Source organism: Phyllostomus hastatus, unplaced genomic scaffold (genome assembly GCF_019186645.2).
Source record: "Phyllostomus hastatus isolate PE091 unplaced genomic scaffold, TTU_PhHast_1.1 phas_contig_159, whole genome shotgun sequence".
NCBI classification, from domain to species: domain Eukaryota; kingdom Metazoa; phylum Chordata; class Mammalia; order Chiroptera; family Phyllostomidae; genus Phyllostomus; species Phyllostomus hastatus.
The window spans coordinates 21705721-21724220 of NW_025333640.1; the positions used below are offsets into that span (position 1 = coordinate 21705721).

The following is an 18500-nucleotide window of genomic DNA, read 5'->3' on the forward strand; positions in this document are numbered from 1 at the left end:
AATTGGGCCCATCCACTCCAGAACTGTGCACGTTCAGAACAGTTTGTGGTTGGGTGATGAGCCAGCTGAGTGTTACCGGCGGGATGGGCGAGGCAATTCCCCCAGAGTAGCCGCAAGTCGTTTAATAACGCACATGCCCATTCTGGGCCCTCAGTCATTGAAAGAGACTTTCTGTTCATTTCTCTAACAGCTGGTGACCCTGTTGCAGATGTGGGTTGTCCCTTTGTATTTCACGATAAAACTTTACTGGTGGCGGTTTCTGTCCATGTGGGGGATGTTCTCAGTCATTACCAGTTACATCCTCTTCAGAGCTACCCGAAAGCCCCTCTCCGGGAGAACGCCGCGGTAGGTACCCCATTCGACTGCACTCTGCCATCCCCTTCGTGTAAACACTAAAAAGAAGAGCTAATTTCCATTTTCCTGGGTGGAGGAGGAGGATGCCTTCGGCAACAACACTATTTGGAGATTTGCTAAGTTGTGGTTAGCTCACAATCATTATTGAACGGTGACTCAGACGTGCCTGTAAACTGCATTACTTTAGATATTAGCAGCTGAAGGCCAGGAGAAACAGAAGTGAAACTATTAAGTTTCTAGAGCACTATTTGCATGTTTATTTTTAACACAGCATTTTGTTTGATTCCACTAGAGATTGTCACACACATTTTATAGCAGAGCAAGAGTTAGAAGTCTGTATTTCTAACAACTATGCGTGATAGGTATATATATGATAAATCATAAAAAACTGACAACTTATTACTCTCATAATAAATAAGGCTTTAATATTCCATTGATCAGTTTAATGACCATGCCAGCCTCTTAATATTTATATAATTCCATTATATTATTCACAAATCTTTCCAAAGTGCTTATAATGTGCCCACAATTGCCCTCACTGTCCTTGTTGTTTAGACAAGGTCTGAATCCAAATCCAGATAAAACTGAAATGGGATTTTTAAAAAATACATAAAGTGTCTAATGGCAATAAGAAAATGTCAAATTTTGATCTGCATTGGAGAATAAGTCATAAACAACTGTGAATTATTTTAATGATTATTTAGCCATTCAGACGTTTGTTTTTCTCTAAAAAAGTGGCAGCGATGAGCCAACTTGTCCTTTTAATATGGAGAAGGAAAAATATACACTGAATGAAATCAGATTGACAAGTATAGTGATAAAGACTGAAATTCAAATAAATGAATTCAGGCTTATGAGTACTGTGGTTTTATCCCACTTGGGGAAGTGTTTTCGGGGGTGCTAGGGGACCTTCCACACTGGCCGGTTTGAGGTCGTGGCCTTGGTAGGGCCCCGTTTCCCATCAGCACAGAGACAGCTGGCATGCTTCCTCCTTCTCACACAATGTGTAAGCTCTGTAAGACTTGTGAAGTGATCTCAGTTTTGGATGAATTGAAATGTACTTCTTTTCATCCCCTGATTAGAATCTATGTTGTATTTTAATGAAAACAGTTCACTTTTCCTCTGTATAATGAACTACCCTAGCTGAACACAGTCCTTCTGTGCATATCCACTCCTGCAGTGCAAACGAACTTCACTACAGGAAATACCCAAAATGCTGCCTCCTTAGACCCCTGACTCACACATCTCAGATGGCTGGGGCCCCAAGCCCTTGCTTCTCATGCCCACAGTGAACCACCTCAGCTTCTTCCTGCCTGCGCATCTCTGAGCCCTGTGATATCGTCTGACAGCCAAGACACTCCACTCCCATTTTAAGCAGAGCCAGCTGCCATTTGAAGAGAAGCAATGGATGAAGCTAATTAGGACCCCTTGTCTCCCAGAAAAGCAGCAAGGAAAAAGAAGCTCATATTGATAAGAGGCAGTGTCCCTAATGATCTTTATGGATCTTTGCTTAATTACCATATTATAAGCAAGTAAGTCACTTCTCAGCAATTTTCCATTTGGAAGTGGAGGATTTCATTACAAGCTAAGAAAGCTGGTCCAGCAGACGTGCATGGTGCAGTAGGCAATCCCAAGAGGAGTGGTCTCCGGCACCAGCGTAGTGTAAACGCCAGCTGTTCTTCCCCCAGGGCACACCAAGCCCTGGCTAAGGGACAGGGTAGCAGTTAAGGAGAAGTGCGTTTCCTCTCTACCACAGTCCGGTTGTCCATAGAGCAACCGGACTGCATGTTCAGGCTCAGAAATAAGCCACTCACAGCCACAGATGAGAGCTGGGCCTCATCACATCCTTTCCAACCCGAGGCCAGCCTTTCCCTTGTGGACATTGCTCTGAAGCGTGACCACAGTTTCCTTTCTGGCTTACCTGTAATCAGGTTAGCAAGGGCGTTCTGGGCTCTAGGAACCTATATCCCCCATAAGAAGGAAGATTTGGAGGTGACATTTGGAAAATCTAACATATCCATAAAAATAAGATGACATATTGAGAATTTAATGTGCCAAGTCTTTTAAACAACAATACACTATCTCAGACAGCCTTCAGAACTGCTTTAGGAGCTGGGGTTATCATCCGCCCACTAGAAACGAGCAATCACAGGAAGAAATGCTGAGTCAGTCGGCCAGGGTCCTGCATGCAGGAAGCAGCAAAGCCAGAATCAAGCCAAGGAGAAAATATGCTGTGGCCTAATTATATCAACAAACCACTTTGCACGGAGAAACCCTGCAGTTAAAAAGGCTACTGGTCAGGAAGACCTCTAGCGCTGGCACCACCGGGAGAGGGCCCTTCGGGTGGAGAGCGAGTGCTCGGAGTGCATGCGGAGTTCCAGGAACCCCGAGCCGGTGCCGCCGGTGCTGTGGGGTGGAGAGGGAGGTCCTCTCGGAGCTGGCCACTTGTCCCATCCTCGCCCCTTTCAGCAGCACAAACTTCCACCTCCATCTGGCTGCACTGAGCAAAGATTCAAGCAGTTGGCCATGCCCGATCAAAAGTACCAAGCCAAAGGCCAACCCTGGCCCCTGTAGAGATAACACAGCCTCACAGCGATTTGAGCCACCTCATGGGAGCTCCGGCTCCGTGTAACTCATGGCTGAGGCCTCCCCTGGGCAGGATGACACCTGGAGGCAGAGGTGCCCTCCCCCAACCCCACCAGACAGCCCTTGTATGTGAGATGCTTGAAGCAGGGAAAGCACTGCACCATGGAAATGATGAAAATGACAACTCGCTTCTCCGGCTAGCCCGATTTAAACTGTCATGTTTCGGAAACTCCCTTCTGAAAGGAACTCACTGCAGTGGGCATCTTTTAAAATAACGTCAAAACATTCCATCAGAAATATCCTAGAACTTGAGCATTTGGTGCAATGGTGCCACCAGGGAGGAAGCCGGGGAAGGTGAGAGAGCCGGGGGCAGGGCTCCAGGGCTTGGGGTCAGAGGGTGGGGTCAGGTCTCTGCAGTGAGACTCTAACTAAGGGAAGTTTGGTGTGGAAGGCAGGGGAGGGGCTTCAGGAGGACAGCGAAAGGGCTGAGGGGCACACAGGGTCTCCTGCCACTGTCTGCCCTTGAGAGCAATGATCCAGCCACCCCCTATTGTCTCAGCGCCCCTAGGCTAGCCCTAGAAGAAGCTGGCTGCTTCTCCTTCCACCACCTCTCCCGTTCTGTGTTGGAGAAGGGCCCACCTGGAGCGGAGCTGGACTCCGCCCTCTTCCTCTGCCTTCCCAGGCATGAAGAAGCCACGTGGCCCTTTGCATGGCCTTTTCCAAGGGCTTTCACTGCCGGGGATAAGGGGAAGTAACAGGGCATGGGGGTTCCTTCTACATTTTCTCTGCTCTCCCCTCCATCCTGTCCTCTCACTTGCCCACTGAGGCCCTGTGGGAAGAAGGAAAGGCCTTAAGGGTGGTCACGGTCAGTGCGTCCACAGAGCAGAAAACAAGGCTGAATGAAGCAAGCTCATCCCAGGGCTACAGGAGGGGCCCTTTGATGGAGGGCAGGGGAGGAAGGCTGAGGTTCTGTGCTCTGGGGCAGGGGTGCAGCCGGAGCAGAGGATGAGAAACTCCTGGTTTTGCTCGCCTCCCAGGTACTCTGGCCGAAACCACTCTTCTGAGCTAACCCTGGAGCCAAAGGAGAAATGAGGTGGTGGGGGGAGGCAGCATCCCTGGTAGAGTAACCATCCCGAAGGCCGTTTTTACGTGAGGAACACAGATCCGCTACAGAGAATTCATGGATGTATATACACAGAAACACGTGCACACGACAGTACCATTTACATGTTGCTTGTTGATATTAAAACTCTAGCTTGCTGTTGAGTTTAGCTGACATAATACACTTATGTTCTATATCTTGCATAATAAATAGAATTGTAGAAACTAAAAGCTGACTTAGGACGATGTCTTAAAAAGAAAAGATACTTCATAATATGCCATGCTGTGTTTCTCCACATTTTTCACTCCACAGTTTGGTCTACAAATGGTTTCTTCTGATCTACAAACTCAGCTATGCCTTTGGTGTTGTGGGTTATTTGGCTATCATATTCACAATGAGTGGACTCCATTTGCTTTTCAAGTAAGTATTTCCAATGAAGACCTTAATGTCTCAAAGCACTTGCTTGTAACATCCCCCTGGCCAAGTTCTCTGTATCTGGAAGCCACAGTTTAAAAAAAAATGAGCTTTAATACAACAAGGAATCTATGGCAACATTTTTGAAAAATAGATTTCCCAATTTATTTTTTAGATTGTCAGGGAAATTTTTCATTTCAGACTATATCTACATGAAAAACATACAGCATTTTTAATTTAGCTATGGATCAAAGTAAAGGTCCATTACCATCAATTACTTTGTCATTTGTTTATCATCTTCTCAAAAAGCTAAGTTGGTAAATCTGAAAATACAAACTAATTTCAAAGAACTAATACAAAGGTTTTCCTTTTTTCCTAATTAAATATCAAAGACTTTAATAAATTCAATCAATTTCTTTCCTTTTGTTCAAAAAGTGATTAATGTATGTTAGTAAGGTGACACTTAGGCAAAAGAATAATTCCAGGGTAGTTTAGCAGCTTCCCACATGTAAGGGTACTGAGATAAGATGCTTCTTATTTATTTGCTTTGTTAACACCCCTCTTCACTCCACCTAAAGGAAGACTATTCCAAAGGAAGTTATATAGCATAATAATCCACATGAAATTATTAAGAAGATACAAATGCTTGCAATACCTTTACAATAAATTAAGTATTTTTCATTTTCTGATTCTCTTATTCTAAGTATGTCAAAGCTAGCGCACTTTCTGTATGAATACACTCCTTTTCCCCAGTGCAAGTTTGGTAGGCATTGTTACTTAGTTTTTCTCCTTGGTCCTCTACATTTACTCAGACATTTTTTTAAAATATATTTGTTCAGGGCACAAAGAAACACTGTCATTTACTGCAATGTTGCCATTAAAGCTAAAGCATTTCAATAGCATCTAAGAAAAAAAAAAACGTGGTGGATGTTACATTCCCAGAGGAGGACAGAGCGCTAAGTGAATTTCATAGCTACAGGAAAAATTGTCTTTTAAAATAGGAAAAAGATGTTTATATTAAACTTCATCATCATATTTAAATACAGCACTATTACACTGAATGTTGACTTCATACATCATGCAAAACTGTGCTGTTGCTGAAATGTATTATTAACCGTAGAATGATGGGAGTGACAAAAACCTGCTTGAGTGCCCACAAAACACACACACACACGCACACACACACACGATTTAAAGAGAAACTACACTTGATCTGCAAATTTAAAAGATCTTCATTAAAAATAGGCCTACATTTTCCCTCCCACAAAAATTGGAAGCATCATTTCCTTCTATATTATCTTCTTCCTTAAAACTTCTAGAACGAATCCAACACAGTAGCTGCTAGTGCATGTGACTATTGAGCTCTTAAAATGTGAAATAAGATGTGCTATAGTGTAAAATACACACTGTATTTCAAAGATAGTATGAAGAATAATTTTTGTATTAACTACATAGTTGAAATGATAGCATTTTCATTGCACTGGTGAAATAATTTCATCTGTTTCTTTTGACGTTTTTACTGTGGCTACTGGAAAATTTTCAGTGTTCTATGGATGTCCAAACTACATTCTCACTGGACAGCACTGCTGTGGAATCTTGTTTCCAGTGCTCATGAAATCCCTTTTGCTGGGGACAGTGGGAAAGGAGGGAACTGAGTGCTTAGAAACTGTGAGAGGGGAAGAGATAACAGAGCAAGAACGTCTGGAGAGAAATAGAGCTTCCACTGGGAAGCTCATGGCTGAGATGTGCTGTGGGCAAGGTCCTCCCCGGCAGAGCTGAGGCTGGGTCACCCGCCTGTGTCCTGGAAAGGGAGTTTCAGACGTGCCACACAGCTGTGGAAAGCAGCTCAAACAGAGCTCCCCAGAATACCTCTCATAATGAAGTTACTCTGGGACAGTAAGACAAATAGAAAGGCTGAGATCAGCAACGTTAATTCATAAAAGAAGGAAGGCCGTGGGAGAGAGAGCCAGCCCTGGTGGAAAGGACTCTTCCTGCAGCAGGAGCACAGTCCGATTTTTTAAGTATTTTGTGAAACTTTTAGACCAAAAGTTCCTACTGTTTTCTAGCAGGAAAGAAATAGAAAGTAAACGAGTGATCATTGCTTGTTTAAGACATAGAAAGACACTAATTTCTCTTTTTTAGCATACTGTTTATATTACTTTCTTTTAGTGAATGCAAAAATATTTGTAAGGACTTTTATTAAATTGCCTGAAACTACAGATGTCCCAACACTATTATCTCATAAGATTTTAAGGTCCTTAATCGTGACTTTTCTTACAATTAAGCACACAAAGAATTTAACCCTTCAGATTGGGAAGGAATTATTTTTTCCCCACTAAGTGTTGTTGATCATCATTGCGTAAACAGTTCCTTCTGTGGAACTTTGTTAACTACACTTTTTATCAATACCTGCTCCCCTGGACCTGGAGAGAAGATAACCCTCACTCCGCCCCACTGCCCTAGTTCTCAGACATACCCAGGAAAACCTTGAAAGGATGCAGCTGCCGCCTGTGTTGGAGTTCCCAACTCACATCAACAGAAGATTGGTATCCTCTAAATCTATGAAGATCTCTGCCTTTATATTTCCTCCACACGTTAACAGAGCCCCAAAACCCCTAGAAGAAGGTTCCAGAAACAGACAACCCAACTCTTCTCCTCTCTCCCCTCCCTTCCCAATTCGGTCAGACACACCCAAGCCCACTGCTAGTATTTGAGAATATTGACAGATAGAACAAGCCAAACATGCAATGATTAAGATTTAGAAACTAAATTAGAAGCTAATTATTCACTTTTTAAAGAGATCTTTGGATGGGCATCTGTAATACTGTCAACTATTTTTAAAAAAAGAGAAAAAAGAGAGGATTATACTAAAGAATCCTATTACATTCGAACTATAATCCAACTTGCAAAAAAAAAATTTTGACTCATACATGATGACTATGGCATCGTAGCAAAAGGCCTCAAAATTGGAGGTTGATTCTTATATCTACCACAAATATTTTGGGGTGAGATAAAGTGTTTGAAATCATTCTATAAAATCTGAGGTCTGAGGCAGGGACTCTCAACCCCAGCTGTGTTACAAAGTCACCTAAGTAGCTCCTAATAAGCTCTGCCGTGCAGACCCCACGCCCGGCCACTCAAACTGGAGCCCTGGAAGGTGGGTTCACACATCAGTACAGTTTTAAATCTCCCTTGATGATTATAATCTATATTTAGGGCTGACAACCTTGCTCTTTTAAAGAGGCTTGGAGTGCTACCTGCCCATTGGGATGCCTGGAGTCTACAGAGATTCCAAAAATGCTGCTGCCCGGGCCCCATCCCCAGAGAGTTCAATGTCATCGGCCCCTGCCCCCCAGATGCCCCATTCTTACTTCCTCGCCCTGTTGTCCCCGACAGAGTCAAGGCTAGAGACTCCATGGATTTCGGCATTGTGTCTCTGTTCTATGGCCTCTACTATGGCATCATGGGGAGAGATTTTGCCGAGATCTGCTCGGAATACATGGCTTCTACTATAGGGGTAAGTGTTGCTTTTATTCATTGTCAGCATTCATTGTATGTGGCGAAATGGTCTCACCTTCCACCATATTCACACCCATTTTCAGAAACTGATAAATCTTTGGTTCTTTCAGCCCAATTGCTCTTTGGATTCTCCTCACACCAAAAAAAAAATGTCTTTGCTAATTAATTAGAAAATACATTTCTTATTGATATAAAGTGGTTAGGAAATAAGGCATTGTTTAAAATAAATGAGACTAATTATTTGGAAGTAACCATATCTAGCATGCTCCAATCGCCAACATTTAGAGAATTAGCAAAACTTCAACAATAACAACACACTTTTTCTCTGCCGAATGAAAATAAAGTCATTTGATGCACCTAAAACACTGTAAAATCAACCAGTGCCTCAGGGTACTACTACTCAGCACAAAGATCAGCTATTGTTATGTAGCATTTGAAGAAGTAGAAGATATAAAAAGTGTGCTAAGTATATTCTGACTGTATACTGTTCTCTGAAATTTAAAAAAAAAAAATTCCATAATAGCTTGTTTAACTCTTTTAAAAACACAACTCAGAATGCGCATGCTTTCTGGTTTGGTGGAGTTCAGAGTCAGACACTAGGAGCGTTTACCTGTGTCTGATGCATGCATATCTCTTCAACACAAACCAGAGCCTCCAGGGATGACTGGCGGTTTCAGGAACCCTGCAGCTCTGTGCTCTGTCGGTGTCTTGGCTCACAGCCCCATCTGAAGTGGAGAACCCTGTGAGTACAACAGTGAACCCCTGGACTGCTCTTCTCTCTCTCTCCCTCTAGGGGGCAGGAATGAGCAGATATTCCCTTGATTTCATTCCACTCCATCTGCCCTTCCCCATTCCCACCGGCTCTTTCTTACCCTCTTCCTAGAGCCTGGAATCCAACTTCTGTGGTGAAAGGCTGGAGCAAGACACCTATTGGCATTCCTTGGCCACGTGTCATCTCTGGGCCAGCTAGTGGCCTTTCTTAGAAGGTAGAAGGTTAACAAAGCAGGGAGCATTTTCACTTCCAGGTCCTCCAACAAAAATCAGAAACCACAGTCCTCAAAAAATTCCCAGGGCCTCTTGTGCTTATTTATGGACAAGAGAGGAAGAAAAGGTTATCTGTCCGCTCTTTGGTGGGCCAGAAAGAAGAGATTTACCTCTGTTACCTTCACTTTCACTACTAAGTAGAGGGTCTGGCAGAAATAAAGCAATAATGTGGGTGCAGTAATTTCTAGTTTTAATTTGAACATCTCACTTAAAATGTCGTATGGTGTGCTTGAGTGTGATATTGGTACATTACAGAGTTGCATGCTTATGATGATTTTGTAATAAAAGATTCTGTAATAAACAAGGGGTGTTATTTGTGCCAGACCCTGTGTATAAACGCACTGCCTGCAGACTTTAGCACAGCCACCGGCGACTTGAATTGACAGCACGTGCGCGTGTGTGTGTGTGCACTCAGATCACATGGGAATTAAAACACGTAGATGCCTGCGTTTACTCCAGAGCCATGAATCAGAATCTCCAGGAGATTAAAAAGCAGGGCCAGTCTCTGGCTGGGTAAGCCCAGAAAGCTTCCTGGGCAGTTCTGAGCTATATTCCTGGATAAAAACTGTCCCTCTTGAAGGATTTCTTGGCCGGAAGATTAGATTTGAGGTTACATTTAGCAATGCATTTGGGGTCCATTTGGGGTTCCGTGGGTTTTTGCCTGGAAACCTCACCCCCACTGCTGCACCGTTCCTATGGGGAAAAGTGTTTCCAGTTCTAAAGCAACAGAGAAGCAGTAAGGACCCCAGGCCCCACAGCCTGGCAGTGTCTTCTCTGTGCTCAGAGAAGGGCCCATGTGCTCCTCCTCAGCACGGCTCTGTGCATTTCCCCCCACAGTTCTACAGCGTCAGTGGGATGCCCACGCGGAGCTTGGCCGACAGCATCTGTGCCGTCTGTGGACAGAAGACCATCGTGGAGCTCGGCGAGGAAGGGCTCATTGAAGACACCTACCAGCTTTCCTGCAATCACATGTATCCTTTTCATGGGAAACCATTCGGTCTTTAGGAAGCAATATTGGGAGGCAGATTTCAAGTAACCTGTGTGGAGTACGGACATGGCAAGTTAGGAGAGGCTGTCTCATCACCTTCCCTCCTGCCGCTCCTCTTCCTCTCCCCTCTCCTCTGCCCGGCTTGGGTCCCAGGCCTCTCTGCTGCTGCCCGTCTTTCTTTCTGAGACGCCCTGATCATCCCTGCTGAATATGAACTGCTAATTTAAGGTGAACCTCCTCCTGCAGCAGTTTCCTTTGTAAAAAAGGAATCTTAATGCCACAGGGACAGGAAGGCTGCAGCATCTGTACAGGACGCTGTACAGGATGTTGGCTGGGAAAGTTGGTGATGCCACAAGTGAACAGACAGCCAAGAAGGACCAGAGAGAGAGCAGGGGCTTGGGGGTGAGAAAAGAGTAACATTTCAGGGCTGGGAGCAGCTCAGGACTGTCTGGGTGGAGCTCCAGGTCTGAGTCTCCCAGGACCAAGAATGACAAAATGTGTTCTGCCTTCAGATAACCCTGGGAACCTGCTTGTGTCATCAAGGGTGATGGGGGCGGGCAGACAGGATAATGCCACAGGCAGCCGGGCACCCCACGTTACAAAAGGAGGGACCAAGCCCTGGCTGGCGTAGCTCATTGGATTGAGCGCGGGCTGGGAACCAAAGTGTCCCAGGTTCGATTCCCAGCCAGGGTACATGCCTGGGTTGCAGGCCATAACCCCCAGCAACCGCACATTGAAGTTTCTCTGTCTCTCTCTCTCTATCTCCCTCCCTTCCTTCTCTAAAAATAAATAAATAAAATCTTTAAAAAAATGACTGTTTAAAAAAAAAACAAAAACAAAAGGAGGGACCAAAATGTGAGCGCCTAGTCCTTGGACCATTTGGCTCCGCTGTCCACTCCAAATAGCCACCTGCTGACTGAAGAATCTTCGGGTGTTAGGAACCAGGCAGGCAGGGCCTGGGAACCAGCACTCTCTGGGGACCTCAGCAACCATGGAGGGGAACCTCAGTACGGGGGAACGACGCTGGGATCGAAGCCCCGAGAGGGGCAGCATGTCACTCTGGATACCAAAGCTGGGTCTGGGCTGGCCAACAGTTCTTTCCTAGATACACACTACTTTATTTTATAGTATAACACTCATTTTGCAATGTTACTATACACTCAGGGCAAAGCTCTGGCATCATAAGGTGCTTAAACCATCTGTCTCTTGCCTCAGAGCCACCTATCTCAGTCAGAAACACCCTGGGGTGTGCAGTGCTCATGATTCAGTTCCATTTAATCCGGACAGACTGTACTTACTCAATCCCAAGAGTAAGAAACTGGACCGAATGCATTTGCAATGTAACAGGAACCTTTACTCCAACATTTTAGCCTTTACATGTTAAGGTAAGAAACAATGGTATCCTATATGGAAATCTACGGTGGTTTTTCATTGTGATACCCTTCCCAAAAAACCATCATTTTTAGTAGAAATTTTCCAAGCCTGGCCCTAGTTTTAAATATGATTCACTTTTCAAGTGTTGGAACACAGCCCCTGTTGCCTTTTGTGAGTGGAAATATTTCCTCTCTCCACCTTTAAAAGCCCTTAGGGACCACTGTACATGTGTGCCTGTGGAATCCAAAATGTAGTTATCTTTAAACTTGCTTCACAGGGAGTACTGCTAATGGCCAGTTTTAGCGTGAGTCATATTAACAAGGCAGGGGCAGAAAGCTGAGTACGGCTCTGTAGCGAATCAGCACGGAGATTCTGCAGATGAAGGAGAGTGTTAAAGAGGAGGTGGATGTTTCGATGCTGGCTCCAGCCCTTTTGAATTAAGGGTTAAGTGAGTTTTGGTTCAAAACCTTTGTTACAATACCATACTTTATGTTGACCTAAGCATGTTGCAAAAGTAACCCCTATACTAAGAACATAAAATAGAGGAAGCTCTTTGTCGCACACTTCTCTGATGTTGAGGAACTATTCACATGGCCTTGACTTATCTACACCTCCACAGTCCTCCCTTTGTTGGGGAGCGAGGGGCCTTCTGCATCACTGCCTCTCACATGCATATCTGACAGGCCAGTCAGAAAATCGGGAGGTCTTGGTCCACAAAGCCACGTTAATAAATGAATAGGATTGATCGATTGTAGTCATTTTTCCCAAGTCTACAATGCAGGTTTCACAGCATTGTGACTTGGGAAAAATGACTATAATAGATCAATCCTATTCATTTATTAATTTCTACAGTCATTGGTCCCAATGTGGCTTTGGGAAAATATATTTGCAAAAGTAGCTGGCTTTGAGTAATTCATTCAAATATTTACTCAATGCACAGGCACTTAGGCACTGCCTAAGGTGCTGAGGACAGAAAAGAATGAGACATGTGGCCCAGGAGAGACACACAGAGGGCAGAAAGTCACGACACAGTGTGGTACATGTTGTAATAGGAGTTAAGTCCCTGGTGCTTTGGGAAACACAGAGGTTACTCTCAACCTTGGAGGCGAAGGGTCAGACTTTCTAGATAAGGAGATGTATACAGATGAATTTGCAAATGCCTAGGTTTATATTCTATTAAAAACAACCGGCTCCTTATCAGTAACAAAAAAAAGCTGAGAAAAAAACATAAGAAGCTAATGGAAGTATTTGTAAGTTCCTGACCACAAATAATGTAAATTCATCTAAGTGCCTAAGACGAGTCTGGTTACATGGTAGATGGTGAGTGATGTGCAGAAGTAGAAGAGTGAAATGCTGCAGGAGATGCATGAGAAATGCACAGTCAGCAAGGTAGGGAAATAAAATGATGCACTTACATTCGATATTACTGTAAAAAAAGCACTTTCACATCCTTTATCTAATTTAATTCTCTCAAGGATCAAGTGAGGCAAGAACAAGTGAGGCCAAGAAGCTTGGTAGACTCCTCAGGGTCATAGACCTACTGCAGCTCTGACTCCAAGCTCACGGTCCTCGGCAGGGGTCAGGGGGTCCACTGTCCTTCGGAATCTGCCTAAAAAAGTGCTGCCCACAGTCAAGTTGTGACTGACAGCCATCCTCTCGCCCTGCACTACTCCACCCTACAGATGGGACCATATCCGTGGTGTCCTCATGAGGCCAACCTTGCCTTTCATATCCAGAAGCTTCCCTAACAAGATGCCGAAGCTTTCACGAATTCTGCATCCGAGGCTGGTGTATTGTTGGTAAAAAGCAGACCTGCCCTTACTGCAAAGAGAAGGTTGACTTGAAGAGGATGATCAGTAACCCGTATCCTTTAAAAAAAAGTTATAAAATATTATCTTAAATGTTTCCAGGGAAGCATTCTTCAGTATGAACTTTCACTGGCTTCACTGTGGTCACAGCAGGAAACTTGCTTGTTTCCCTAATCGCCCAGTTCATCGAGACGACCCACTGGCTTCTTTCTTTTCTCCCCTGTGCCTATTACTCTTCTGGTTAGGCGCTCACGTACCAAAAAGAGACATTCTGCTCTTTATTTTCCACATGTGCCACCGTGTGGGCTTTCATGGAAATGTGACGGGACATCGCAAAAGATAGGTAAATATATGGAAGGATTAGATAGCTAGATAGCTAGCTAGCTAGATAGCTAGATAGATACATAAACAGATGGATGAATGATAAGTAACAGGTGGGTGATGGGTTGGGTGGCTGGGCAGACAGATAGCCTGGAATTTAAATTTTAAAAGCCCCAAATGTGCACTGAAGTATAGAAAGGTATTTTTAAGGTGCACCAAATTTTATTATTTCCATGAACGAGTAGGGCTTTCCCACCTAGATTTAGGCTTTTTAAATTCCTTGCCATGCCCTCATCTCTTCTTAGGCTAAAGCCTAGTGATCATAATATTGGAAGGAAACAAGGACCATACAGGCTTGGTCAGCTTATGGCAGCAACTAGGACTTTTACAGACCCCAGGATCCCTATCTGAATAAACCCAAATCTCACTAAGGCACAGGAAGATAATGACCCCATATAAATGGGACTAAAATATATCCCCCTTTAAACAGAAGTGCCAAGTACCCTCTCTTCTTTAAAGAGACAGTCTTTCTATATTTTCCCAGTATCAGTCACCTACATTGTGCAGTGCTAAAGGAAATACTTCCCATGTTCCCCGCTCCTCACCAACCCTACGTGCACAGTCTTTACATGCCCCTTCCCCCACCTCTGAGGTTTGCAAATCAAAGACAGATTTTCAAGTTAGGGAGCAGAGGAGGCACGGTGATGGGTCTTTGGGTCTCTGAGCCAGGCCATATCTAGGGGACACAGTCTGCAGCCACGAGCTCCACCCACAGGCCTGGCCTTCCTCGGGGAGTCCCCACAACTCAGCAAGACCAAGGCCAAGGGTGTGCGGTGCCCCTTCCTCCCTCCTGGTCCTCTGCTCCCCCTGAATTTCCATTCTCTTATGAGGAGACGGAGCCCAGAACCGTTTTTGGTGAATCACGTATAAAACCACAGTTCATAAATCTTCATTATAAAACTGGTCATAATGTGATCATAAATGTCACCTTTAATGATCATTTAAAGAGCAAAGAACAATTGGTTTCTTTATATAGTCTTGAGAGAGTAAGCTTTTGAATATTACACGAGCTCTTTCTGAGACTCAGAGGAAACAGCTGCATGTGAAAAATGGCCCTTATGCCTGCAACGTTCCTCTCAGAGATACTGTGTATTAAGCCCCCTTCCACAGTTTATCAAAGACACCAGGAAACGGTACATCTTACCTGTGAACGCAGGCTTTTCTTTTGAATATCCCATGAGTTCCCTCTGACGAGCTGACTGCAGGAAAGCCCAGAGCTGTTTTGCTCAGTTATAACAGCTCCCTTATCCTTGGCTTTCCAGCGTAGTCACTCCCCTCTTCCTCTTTCTTTTGGTATATGGCCCTCGCCTTTTATTACTGTGTTATAGTTTGGGATTTTAGTATCAAGTTTTATTTTTAAAAATTAGATGCAATATAAAGAACTATGAGAGCCAAATGCCATAAAAATCATGTAAGGGGCTTTTAAATGAACACAGAGAATTAACAAGAAAGGAAATGCCCGCTCATGACATTGCTTGTTGTATTTTCAAATGATATTTACAAGTATTTCTGCCACTTGGCCAGGTATAGGACAACCTCCTTAACTGAGATTTAGCTGGGAGCGCACACACATTTTGTACGGACAAATGCTGGACTGGCTTCGTTACCTGGTGGCCTGGCAACCCATGGTGATAGGAATCGTTCAAGGCATTCACTATTCACTGGGGCTGGAATAATGTAGCAGACTTACCCCAGAGGCAATGCATTACATGTTGAAATGTTTTGAGAAGTCCTTGATCCTACATTAACCATCAACATTCTTTTTTTTTTTAATTTAGAGATGATTCCAAGAATTCAGAGAATTGAATACAATCTGGTGGTCTACATAAGGCAGTTTGTCTATGTGGAAAGGATGGAAAGAACCGAATAACAGAATAAACAAGGGAAGCGTGCTTTGCGTCTTTCCCATTACAAGTGTTTTCTAATCCATGCATGCGACACATTTATTACAAGCCTCCATGGACACCTTGCCTCTAAGTTGGGTGATGTCGATGTCATCTGTAAGGCATTTCACAGGTTTGCAAAGTGCTTCTCACAGAGAACATTTAGCCATAACGAATACCTTCTGGTCAGTTCAACATCTTCAGAGAAGTCAGCAGAGGTGTTAAGTCATCTGCGGTGTAAGAATCTGGCCTCTTCTACACTTTGTGCTTGTGACCACGGGGCCACTTTGGCACCGCAAAGCCCTCCCACAGAGACAGGACTACCCCTGCCCACAGCACTAGGTGCCACAGCCCACTCAAGGCACTGGAGCGATGCCCGGTTTCCTGACCCGTCCAGGGGCTGCCCTGAAGTGGACAGACTCACTCTCTCCTTGTGTGCCACTCTGAACACACACACATTCACACGCGGTCACTCCGTGGCTGTCCTCTGCTTTCATTTTCTTCATAGCGCTTACCAATACCTGCAACCATATCATAGATTTGTTTATTATTTATTGTTTGTCTTTCCCTCCATGAAGGCAGAGAACTTTATCTCTTTTCTCCTCCTAGTGTATCTCCAGCACTTGGAGCAGCACCTGGTATATAGTAAGCACTCAGTAAATACTTGCTGAATACTAAAAATAATCCTTTTGCAGGAGGGACCAAACTTAACGGAATAGGAAAGAACCACCCAGAAAGAATTAACCCACGAATGATGTGGCACAATCCCCCAAATCAACTTGGTTGAAAGTACTGGCCGTTTGTTAAACAGCCAACACCAGGCATCTACTCTGCCATATTTAAAGGTATTACATTCATATGAAGAGAAGAAGAAAACTCACGCACTGTCAGTGTAATGCTATTCAAAGTTCCATTATAGTTTTAATGAGGAAAACTCACACTAAGATTTCTCCCTGTTGGTACTTTTCCTTCATGAAGCTGCCCAGTCCTTCAGCGTCATGATTGGTTCACCATCCAGATTACATGGAGACTTAACTCCGATTTATGTCTCTACTCAGCAAACATTTTTTAAGGTAGATTTATTCTTAGAGGAGAAAGGAGAGAGAAAGAGAAGGATAGAAACATCAATGTGTACTTCCCTCTCATATGACACGTACTGGGAACCTGGCCCACAACCCAGGCACGTGCCCTGACTGGGAATTGAACCAGTGACCCTTGGGTTCGCAGGCCAGCACTCAATCCACTGAGCCACACCAGCCAGGCTCTACTCAGCAAACATTTCAATAATTCAATAGTTATTACACACCAGGCATGTGCAAGGGTTAAGGAGATAAAACAAGATTCTTGATTTTATGGTCTATTGACAAATAAAAGAGCTCACAGCTGGATTAACACTAAGAATTAGTTTTTCTTCTGGAAAAGAAGGAGCTCTTAAATTGATCTCAGATGTGTTTGCCACTTAATCACAAGTGGACAGCTGCATGAGGGTGGCTTTTACTACAGAGCCTGTTTATTTTATTTTTGTCTGATTTTTAAGAGCATAGCTATCAGACTTTTTTTCTTTAATTTTTTTATTTATTGATTTCAGAGAGAAAGAGAAACATTGACCCATCATTGTATGTGCCCTGTCCAAGGATTGAACCTGCAACCTTGGTATGTATGGGGTGATGCTCTAACACACAGAGTTACCTGGCCAGGGTGCTTTCAGAACCTTTGGAACCCTGGGCAAGTAAGCCAGTACGAATTTGCTGAAATTCTGAATAACCCTCAGAGTTCAGAAAGATGTTAGATAATAATAGCTACACAATCTCAGAAAAAATAAAGATGCTATTTTTATGCAGTTTAAATATTTAAAATTAAATCCCAGTTTTTTGAAGTAATATATATATAAAATATTGGAGACCTAACACTATATAGTTATCAGTGGTTATTCAAAGGTAAAAAGATAAGAGCTGATTCTTACTTTCTTTTACATAATCTTATCTCTTTTACAAAATTTCTACAGTAAACATGTTTAACATTTCCAGTGAGAAACATAAAGATCATTTTAAAACTATTACTTTGACTCTATCAATTAACTACAAAGTTATTTCTATTGCTGTGTAAATTACTGCAGTTCAGTCTAACAGATCAAGTCCATGCTACATGTGTCTAGTTCTCATGATAATTAGCATTGGGTTTAATGTAGAAAATAAAAAGTAAAGCAAAAAGTCTATTTTTGTGCTCGGCTTCTGTGGCATCCACTCCAGTTTCCCTCCCCTGAACTTTGCCACTTTTTTTCTTAGGCTGGCTTCTGTCTCCTCCCTAACACTCTCCCAGGAGCTCGTATGAGCGGGCAGAAACATTATTTGAGCGTCCCAAAGACTAAAGCCTGTTATGCACTTGGGATATTTTTCTGCAAACAACAGGATCCCTTATACCCCTGCCAGTACCCACTACAGAAAAATACCCATTTGCAAATAATAATACATAAAGAGATGAATTGCTTCCTGGAAAACAGTAACAGCTACCACAGGGTCCCTGTCACCCTGTGGGTCCCGTTCCCATAGGCTTGCCCTCCTCACTCCTCCAAAAGGAACAGCAACCAAGGGGCACGTGCTCAGTGGTGTGGTTACGTTACTGTACGTTAATATCTGCATCATACCCCATGATGTCAATATCGTTATCCCTGTTTTCAGGGCAGGAAAACATTTTGGGTCAGGTTAAGTAACTTGCCTACTAACCCAGGACCTTCTTGACTCTGGAGCCCAATTAACCACACAAACCCAGTTCCGGCTGAAACTGAGGAGGGTCAGAGGAAGTTCACTTCCTTTCACATGTGGTTCCCAGCTTAAGAAAATTGCACCAAATCCATAAATAGCATTAATTGCATTAAATTGAGTGTATTATTAAATCTAGATTAGAAAAATTAAGATGGAAGTATTGTCTATCTTTTAAATTATTGTGTATCAAATATCTTTGTGAGGAATCTCTAGGTTTATCCTTGTTTAAAAATTTATTTAGCTCATGGGGACTATTTTTCAGGAGCAAAAAAAGAGAGGAAGGCC

General features: G+C 43.5%; 2 protein-coding genes across 3 annotated transcripts in view; one reads left to right on the top strand and one right to left on the bottom strand.

The window, feature by feature from the left end:
• Positions 1–18294, top strand: part of RNF175 (ring finger protein 175) — a 33510-nt gene extending 15216 nt beyond the window's left edge. For both annotated transcript variants that reach the window (XM_045830967.1, XM_045830966.1), the window contains exons 4-9: positions 191–345; positions 4355–4462; positions 7853–7973; positions 9857–9990; positions 13143–13244; positions 15126–18294. In XM_045830967.1, coding sequence (XP_045686923.1) covers positions 191–345; positions 4355–4462; positions 7853–7973; positions 9857–9990; positions 13143–13244; positions 15126–15246 — 741 coding nt within the window. In that variant the 3' untranslated portion in view covers positions 15247–18294. The remainder of the gene's footprint in view (positions 1–190; positions 346–4354; positions 4463–7852; positions 7974–9856; positions 9991–13142; positions 13245–15125) is intronic.
• TLR2 (toll like receptor 2) overlaps positions 1–18500 on the bottom strand; it is a 45655-nt gene that overhangs the window by 15129 nt on the left and 12026 nt on the right. The window lies entirely within an intron of this gene.